Below are 9875 nucleotides of genomic sequence, written 5' to 3' on the forward strand. Positions count from 1 at the left end.
ACACAAATTTTTTCCCAGAAGTTAAGAAAATCTGAGAAAATCTTTATTTGGGAATATCTGGGTCTGGGGACATCCTTACTTGTAAAAAATAAGTTTTTTAATGGTAAAATTACAGAAAGGTTTCTGTTAAGTTTAGATAGGCATATCTGTCTGTCATCAAAGCCAAAGCAGTTTATTTCAAGTTTATGACAAACAAGAAGCCTAGCAGACAGGTGTTTAAAGAGAGCTTCATTTCCTTGTGAGAAGGATTGTATGCTTCTTGCTGTAGATAAACATGTTGAGTAAAAGGTTTTCCTTTTCAAATCCAGACAGATTTCTTTCATCGCAGTTCAATGCTGCGTTTGTGGAATAATTGGCTGATTCCTTATTTCAAAGAAGCCATAATATCATTGAATATCTTGTCAAGTCCTTTCAGTCAGGCTTTAATGTGGCGGCAGCTGTTTTATGTATGTATGTGCAGATGAGTGTGTGAATGTAAATGAGAGCGAGAGAGCGAGACTCTTCATCTAGAACCCTGCGCGCCAGCTGCATATTCCCTGCTTCCGTATTTTGTGCTCTCTAAGCCTCGTTTAGTGTAATTAGCTGTATTTGCCTGAGTTAATGAGTTTCCCCTCCATCCTGGATACTTGTTTTTAGAGGAACTCTGTCAGTCAGAAGGAGAAAGACTCTACCTATGACAGCCTCCATTTGTGTGTTAGTGGGTATATACGTGTGTGTGCGTGTTTGTGTGTGTTCTGGCTGGGCCTCATTCACACTCAATGTGAGCATTAATCACGCTAATTACAGCAGCTCTACCCCAGAGGCTGCTGGGATGGTGGAGGACTAAGGTGGGGACAGGCTGATAGACAGGAGATGTTAGTCACGCTGCTCGTCGCTTTGCATTGCAAATGGTGTCGCAGGGAACTTCATTTCTGCCTTTGAATTAGCATGTGGCTCATATTGAGTAAAAGTAGAAGGGCATTCAGTTTTTCCCAGCCTTGACTCACTCTAAAATCTATTAATTTACTTGCGCAGATCATGACGGTCAAGTAAGCCACAATATGTGTAGACCCATCTTACACCAGTAATGATACAAATGATACAGATGATATTTACATTTAAACTCATGAACTTTGGGCTGCTTCAGGTCAGTTTTTGATGTGTAATATCATGTTTTTATTGAGTTTAGGCTAGAAAGTATTGATTAAATATATACATTTATGTACACTGCCATTCAAAAGTTTGAGGTCAGCAAGATGTTTATTTTATGAAAGAAATCGATACATTAATTCAGCATTGTTTTCCCTTAAATTGATTAACAGTCTTTTTTTAACTTTCTATTGAAATTATTCTAAATTATCATGTTTTCCATAAAATAACTTTAAATTAATAATAAGGAATGTTCTTGAGCAGCGAATCAGCATATTAGATTGCTTTCTGAAGGATCAGAAAATTGCTGATAATTCAGCGGTGCCATCACGAGAATAAATTACAATTTTAAAATATTAAAATAGAAAACTCATTTTATATTTCACAATATTGCTGTTTTTACTGTATTTTTGATCAAATAAATGCAGCCTTGGTGAGCTTAAGAGACGTTTTTCAAAAACATTAAAACTTTTCAACAATAGCATATACCATTTTACATTTTTAATTGATTAAATCTCCTTTTTCAGTTTTTACAACTCATTTTCCACAGACGCACACTCTCTTTTATTTTAAAGATTTTTTATTTTATTTCATCTTTTATATGGTAAATCCACATAGCTGAGAAGTGACTTGTTTGCTTGTGCTCTTTGATTCCGTATGTTCACAATTTGCCAGAAGTTTTTACCTCATTGCCACCCTCAATACCCACACCAGCTCTCATCCCCCTGCCTAATGGAAAAAGTAGGTCATACTAGCTTAAGCAAGGATGGATTATGGGCCGAGCCAATGGGGCCAGTGCCCCGGGGCCTCCAGACTCCTGGAAACAAGACACTGCAAATGTACTATTGATATAGATAGATGAAGAGCACTTGAATGTGTGCCAGTATCACCACAGTGTGAAATAAGTGAAGAAATAAGAAATTATATCTCTTCTCAGCACTACTTATTTCTTACTTTTCACAGTGCATTGTTGTCACTTTTGCATGCAGCGTATTACACACAAAACAGATTTGTAGTGCAACTGTGCAATAAAAACACTTTATTTTACACATTCCTGGTGCAATTTTGATATTGTTATAGCAAATGAACATTACATCTCATAGTTGCGAGAAGAAGGGAGTCTAGAGTCCCAGGACCACATAGGACCATAATATACCCTTATACTCAAGTGGTTTAGAAGATGGTAAACCAGCTCAACCAAAAAGGTACCACCTTTGCTCTGTCCAGCCCTCTGGAAGTTCATCTGAAACTATGGGAGATCTAAAGTGGAAATGGAATTGAAAGCTTTCATTAGAAAATGAAAATCACATTTTTCATTATGTCTCAAAGATAATGCAGGGAACACTTTTGAATAATGATTCAGTGTTTTAGTGTTTTTCAATACTAGTGCCTTTGTGAAGATTTAAGCCTATTGTCTCTCTGGTCTTGGGTCTAGGTTAGCTGGTTTGTAGTTTTGATTAAAAAAATGAATTAAAGACTCATTGAATTCCTTTGAGGATTTGAAGTTTAAATAAAGAGGGTTTCTCAAAGTTTTCTTCAGTTTTCGGCAAGCAGCCTCTCACATTACACTCCATTTAATAGCGTGTGTGAACACAGGTGGTGTTTCATCTACACAGTTTCATCCTCTTTCGTCCATTATTGTCATGTCTCCAGTAGTTTGTTGTAAAAACCTAAGTATAACAATATATACCGAAGTATACTTTGTGCTTAAGGTGAAATGTATAGAGGCTTGAAGGTTGTACACTTTGATCAGGCTGAATGAAATAGCAGGTCAGCTGTTTCTACAACACAGTTTGACAGATCTCTTTGACAATGCCAAGTGTGTGTGTGTGTGTGTGTGAACATAAAGGTTTTGAAAAGGAGTGTTATTGAGGTGAAGGTCTCTCACATTTGTATCAACTTTCATTCTCAACCATGTTGTATGATTCAGTTGAAGACTCAAAGAATTTGTGTGTGTGTCTCAAACAAATATATGTGCTTATATCACATCTTAAACTGCACAGGGGTGCAAAGTCATTCAACAGTCCGACTCCATCAAAATACTGGGTTATGTATAACTTTAAATCTCTAGACATCGTTTCAGCACTGTTATCTTCAGAGTATAGAAGTTTGACCCGTGGGTCTGCTGGGGCAGTTTGAGGAGAAACAGAGTAGAATATTGATGCTGTGGTTCCAGACAGGACAAGTATCCCACTATGAGAGCAGAAGAGAGAACATCTCACAGATACATTGCCTTCAGTTCTGCCTCTCTGTATACTCCTCATACACCTGGAGAGAGGGAACAGGAAGATTAAAGTCAAAAGATGGATAAAGAAGACATTAGAAGGGAAGGAGAGTAGCTAATTCGAATATATACAATGCTTAGTGTAGGTAAGGCATGTAATTACTAGTTACTGTATGCACAGAATGAGTTTATTGTACAGTATTCAAAACCTATTTCATAACTGAATGTTTCAGATGTTATTGTGCATTCATGTTTGTTTTATTTTTCATTTTTCGTAATGTTTAATCAAAATGTCAAATCAATCTTCCAGTTAAAACGACAGACTTTATCCAATCATTTAGTCTTCTTAAACCCTCTCCATTCATTTTTGAGTGTGATGCCCACATCTTGATTCCATTGATGGATCTTTTCAATGAAATTATGTTTTATTAACAAGGTTCGGGAGGAGCACGATCAGATAATCAACCAATTTGGCACAGGTGTAACCCATTTAGCTAATCAGCACAATACGTATATATACACAGCCATATACACAGCCTACTTACCTCTATCCTACGACAGTTTTCCAGCATCCCTCCTCCACCCCAACTCCTCACTCTTATGCCGGGTTCAGACGACACAATATTTTTGTCGGTCATGATAGTCACTGTGTCAGATTAAACGATTTTGACTCCTAAAATCTTGTTGTGGACAAGAAACATGTCAGACTACACGTTGCTTCCCGACCATTCATCGTATTTAACGATGCGCATGATGTCATCGAGAAGGCGGAACTAGCGACTGACTTCCGAAAACAAGAGTGTAAACATTGCTGAAGCGCTTTCGCTATAGTTCGCCAGTTTTTTTCTTTCTTTGTTCTGTCGTGGTAGTCCCTCGATGACACATCATACAGGCAGGAGTACTGTTGCCACAGCGCCACGAACCTTTCCTCCATCTCATAATTCCACCTAGCAGCACCATCATCTCTCTTTCGTTTTGCCATTTTTGAAACCTGTGTATGAAAGAGCTTCTGTGCTGCTATTGGTCAATGTCACCAATGTGACAGAACTCGTCGAAAAAAAATTAAACATGCTAGTCTTTCTGTCGTGATGTCGTGAAGCATCGCAGACGCGGAATCGGTTGTCGTCCACTATGACACACTACACATGCTGAAACGATGGAATCTTGCGTCCCGACGTCCATTGTCGTTTACGAATCCCCACGACACCCTACGTCAAGCAAATCGTGGCAAAATCGGGCTAAAATCGTGTAGTCTGAACCGGGCATTAATCTATTCTCATCCATGGACTTTTAAACATTAGAATTCTATATTTGAATCCAGTGAATTTGAGAAGTTCTTTGATAGAACCAATTGAATTCCTCTCTTTAAAAATAAAGGTTCTTTTTTTGCTTTTTATGTTTCCATTAAGGACCTGAAGAACAAAAAACCTTTTAAGACCTGTTACCTAAAATGTTCTTTTTGGAACCAAAAAATGGTTCTCCTATGGCATCACTGCGAAACCCCCTTTTTGAAAGCTTTATTTTCAACAGAGTAGAGATCTTTGGTTGATTTCAACATGAATGCATATTAAAAAAAAATCAGCTGATTCAATTGAAGAATCTTCAAATTCAGTTAGCACAACTAAGGAATTCTCTTAGAATGTAATACAAGAGTGCAAATATAAGAAATTTAAAAAAGATTCATTTAAATTTGAGAATTCTTCAATTGAATCGCACGTTCCTTTTCATACACAACAGATGGCACATCTGCTAATAGACACCCGATAATAATGCAGCTTATTGCTGAAATGCAGACTGCGTTAAACAGTGTTGACTGTAAGCGTGTTAGACAAGAATACAGCTTGGCGGTCTCAACAGGGACAGGGGTGCTAATTACTGCAGAGGATAAATTAGCCACACGCAAACATGCTCAGTTTCTTTCTCTCTCTCTCTATCTCTCTCTCTGTCTGTATATTTTCTTAGTTGGAACTCTCTGCTCTCCTTCAGATCTTGTGTATAAAGTAATCAAGGTTCATTATGCCAGAATCAATGCGCAATGTAATTAAAGTCCTTCATACTGTAAAGCTCAACCGCTTTAGTCTCTACTCTCAGGTTCTCAGGTTCATCTGCAGTGTTTTTCACTGCTACCTGTCTTTTTATATCAGCCTCACTGCAACAGTTCAATGACAGCTGAACTCATCGGCCTCATAAAGCCATTTATCTGAAATATAGCCTAGATGTAGAAAAAAAAACGATGCTTTCTGTGATTCAGGTCTGTAGTGGTTCTCTCATTTTTCTCAGATTTCGTCACTCCAAACCACTCCAGTGCACTGGAGACCTCAAGATTAATTCATCCTTGTGATAATGGATGTGCTGGAGCGCACATACTAGCTAAATGAGACACCACACACACACACACACACACAGCAGAAATTGTAGCATAATGTGTTTGATTTTATTTGGTATTTGGCATGTCTTTGCTTTCAATGCTGTCTTTCTCTTTTACTCTCTCTTGCAGATAGAAAAATATTCACATTCACTTCACATGGAGCGCTTGGCATTGGATCATCTCAAAATATCCCATAGTGACATGCAGGCTCGGTTCCCTTAAAACCTTTAGCCTATCAGAGAGGAGCATGAAATACAATCTTTGGCCCTCACCGCCTATCAGAGTTAAGCATGAAAAAATCCCTCCCGTTGCAGGCTGAAAGTGTAGAGCTTGGGATAAAGTACTCTTCTGCAGCCTTTAGATAATGCAGCTGGCCTGAAGCTGGTTAGAGCCGAGATGAGAGAGAAAAAGAGAGAGTTAGAAAGAGAACAGGATTGAGAAGAAGCGATTCAGTTGAATCAGAGAATTCTTTAATTGAATAAGTTCTATTTCAGAATTCAGTTTGAAAAAGCATTACAACGAGATATATTAAATTGAATATTTATTTATTTGAATCAAATGAACTTGAAAAAATTTCCATTCGAGTTTGAGAGTTCTTTGATTGAATCAAAAGGAGAAGAAAGATGAAGAAGATTAAATAGATAACAGCGCTGCATTTTGAAAATGTATTTCTGCTGATTTGCAAGAAAGCCTAACACGACCTAATTTGATTATATGCTGCGTTTAAATATTTAAATAAAAACGTTCCATCACATATAGTTTTTTCACAAAATAAAAATTTTCAAAAGGAAGAATTTAAATTCCAGTCTGCAAAGGAGTGGAATAATTACAAATACTCGATTTAAAGGGTTAGTTCACCCAAAAATGAAAATTCTGTCATTAATTACTCACCCTCGTGTTGTTCGAAACCCGTAAGACCTTCTTTCATCTTCGGAACACAATTTAAGCAGGTGAAAAGCCCTCAGTGCCACTCTGCTGGTGTCATATTGTGACGGGCACTTTGACAGTCAGTTCGCTCAGCTCAGCCAAAGCTTGTTTTCAGATAGTTTAAGTACTAGACCTGTCTCACCCACTCACCATTCAACCAGGTTTACACTAGAATTCCCCCACAGTAGTTCGATGATTTATGTATTTTTAGAGAATTGTTGTCAAGACTGGCCAAAGAGAGAGAAAAAACCCACTCCTCTCAAAAACACCACACAGCAAATGTAACAACATTTAATACTCACCTCAATAAATATTAATGCACTTTGTCGCAAGTCGCAGCACACTGTGTTTAGTTTCAGCGTCTGAGGGAAAAAAAGTAAAAAATGTCAAAAACAGTGACGGCAAATGCATTAACTAAAATTATAAAGACAGTATTATTTTTGTGGTACATTTTCAGGAGATATAATACAACCGTAGCAGATTTATGTGGCGATGTTTCTGCATAGCCTATGCACAAGCAAGGTATTCAAACAGGTTCCATCCTGTTCTTGCCCAATCAATGTTATTAACCTCATGAATATGCAAATAAGAACTTGAACTACATTTTAAACCATGAGAATTTCCTAACAGAGTTTCCTCCACTGGTTTTTAGCTTTTTTTTTTTTTTTACTCTAAGGCATCTTTTTGGAACCATATAAGACAGCATGTTGTCCAATTAGTCAAATACTTCAATTAATTAATTGGAATTCTACATTTAAAAACAAAAAGATAATTGCCCTGCTAGAATTGACTTTAAAATCAGTATAGCCCTATGTTTAATTACACAGTAGAGAGTGCAGAGTGGTATAATATTACAAACTGACAACAGGAAAAAAACAGTGCTGAGGTACATTCAAAATAATAATAATCATGCACAGTTAAGACCGCAAAAATATATTTTGAGAAAGGCTGAGCATCTAATCAAACTCTATTAAATTCATCTGTCATGTTGCTAATACAAACACAATAATTAGCTCAGTGTTTGTTCCATGTGTTTGGCTGGTAAATCAAACTTCTGTTGTTGTTTATGCATTTACAAAATTGTTAATTTGTCATGTTGTAAGTATGCATATTGCTGGGCTTATGCAGTTATTGGCAATATCAGTACATACAGTAAACAATTTATGTACTTTGGTGGGCCGTCACTGAAGAAATCATTAAATTTGTTAAATGGAATTTATAATTTGACTACATTCTGGGGTATTTTGTCACTTTCATTAGCATTAATTTCTTACCCTTCCCTGCAGTTGTCAAATGTATATGTTATGTATGTTGTAGGAGAATATACATGTTAATGTATATTTGCAATCAGTGGCTAAAGAGAGAATATATCCCCATGTAACATCATTGGACCTTTAATTACTGAACCTAAATAACCACTTGACATTTCCCCTCTGTGTGTCTCCAGGTATGTCCACACCTTGTGCCTGGGAGTGCAAAGCCGTTGGCATGGCGGACCGGGTCAGCGTCATTTCTACTGGCGTCTGATGTTCGAGAGCGCTGACATCAACATGCTGCGGCTGCTGGAGGCTTTCCTGAAGAGCGCGCCTCAGCTCGTGCTGCAGCTCAGCATCATGATCCACAGCAACCACATACTGCCCCTACAGGGTGAGACAACACACACACATACGGAGGTTTCCCAGGTGGGCACATGAGATGCTTTTAGTTGGGCATACTTAATGAGGAGTGTTGAGACAGAGAGAGAGGACAGAACGCTTGTGTGATTGTGCTGTGATCGTCATGACTTATTCATACGGCCACTCCGGAGAAGACGTTTGCTTGTGATGAATTAAACAAAACGTTTAACACGCTCCTCTCTGTGCGATGACATATGACACAACTCAGCTACAAACATGGGAAAAAAGACAGCAGTATATTATATGAAAATAGAAAATAATTAACAATTATTTAATACAACTAAGAATAACTGTAATAATACTATAATATATTATTATAATTATATTATATATTATTATAATGTAATTTTTATTATTATTATTATTAATAAGGATGCAAGGATGCATAAAACTGATGAAAAGTGACAGCCTTTTTAACATTGTTACAAAAAACTTTTTCAAATAAATGCTGCTCACAGTTTCCACAAAAATATTAAGCATCACAACTGTTTTCATCACTGATAATAAGAAATGTTTCGGTGGATTTTTATCATTATAGGGTGGTTGTGTACACACACTGCCAACACACATTTCAGTTCAAACAGCTTGTAAAAGTGCATGTCGCATCCGATGACCCCTTTAAGAACCTTTAGTTTTAAGAGCCTAGAAGCAAAAACACTGTTTTCTTGAGTGTCTCTTTAAATGCAAATGAGCTGCTGCTCCCCGCCCACATTTCCAGGAGAGGGCGGAGCCTTTACAGCTTGTGCCTCAAATACTCTGGCAAAAAAACAAAAAAAAAACATCTGCTTGCATTTTAAACCCTTGTCAGTTTAAACTTCTGATATACAGTTTTCTGAGCGCGCACACACAAAGCTGTCTGGATATTAAACTCTCTTTTGCATCAGCTGTGAAATACACACAAGGTTATGTCAAAAGCGCACAAAAAACACGCAAGTTCACATAATGTTTGTTATGTCTGTGAATGCACAGAGTTGGGGAAGAAATTGCATTTGTGCGAGTATATTAGATCTATGAAACAGCATTTCAACATGGCAACAACACAATACTAACGCAACTCATCCAGACATAACTTGCATGTTTTGGGGCGGGAATTATTTAAATGAGGGACATTGTTACGTGTACATTTCAAAAAGAAAACTCAGGACTACAATCGAGGTGGTTGATGGAGTTCAGAAACAGCGCTTAATGATATAGAGAATAACTCCCTCTGGAATGGACTTTGTGCTATTTATTTAGCAAATCTTTTTCAAGCCCAAACAGAAACATTACGCACTAAAGCAAGTGTAAAAAACATAATAAGACCCCTTTCAAAATCTTATATTTGTATTATAAATTAATAAATATTGAGATTGAATGATGCATAAATCATTAAAGTAAAAAAAAATTAAATTAAAAACCAGAGGAGACTGCTTCCTCAGAAGGCCACCACATGCCACTGAGAAAGAAACCGGTACTCAGGAGACAAAAACATGAGAGGAAAAGGACTTTAGCAAAAAAAAAAAAAGACAAGAGGATGGAATGAAAGAGAGATAGAGGGAAAGAGAGGACGAGT

At 37.2% G+C, this 9875-nt stretch overlaps 1 protein-coding gene across 1 annotated transcript in view; it reads left to right on the forward strand.

The window, feature by feature from the left end:
* The window catches only part of LOC107681407 (XK-related protein 7-like), a 95610-nt gene that overhangs the window by 77490 nt on the left and 8245 nt on the right, over window positions 1–9875 (forward strand). The window contains exon 2 of the mRNA XM_016477705.1: window positions 8095–8294. Coding sequence (XP_016333191.1) covers window positions 8095–8294 — 200 coding nt within the window. The remainder of the gene's footprint in view (window positions 1–8094; window positions 8295–9875) is intronic.

This window comes from Sinocyclocheilus anshuiensis, unplaced genomic scaffold, assembly GCF_001515605.1.
Source record: "Sinocyclocheilus anshuiensis isolate Anshui unplaced genomic scaffold, SAMN03320099.WGS_v1.1 scaffold881, whole genome shotgun sequence".
In the NCBI taxonomy this organism is placed as follows: Eukaryota; Metazoa; Chordata; class Actinopteri; order Cypriniformes; family Cyprinidae; genus Sinocyclocheilus; species Sinocyclocheilus anshuiensis.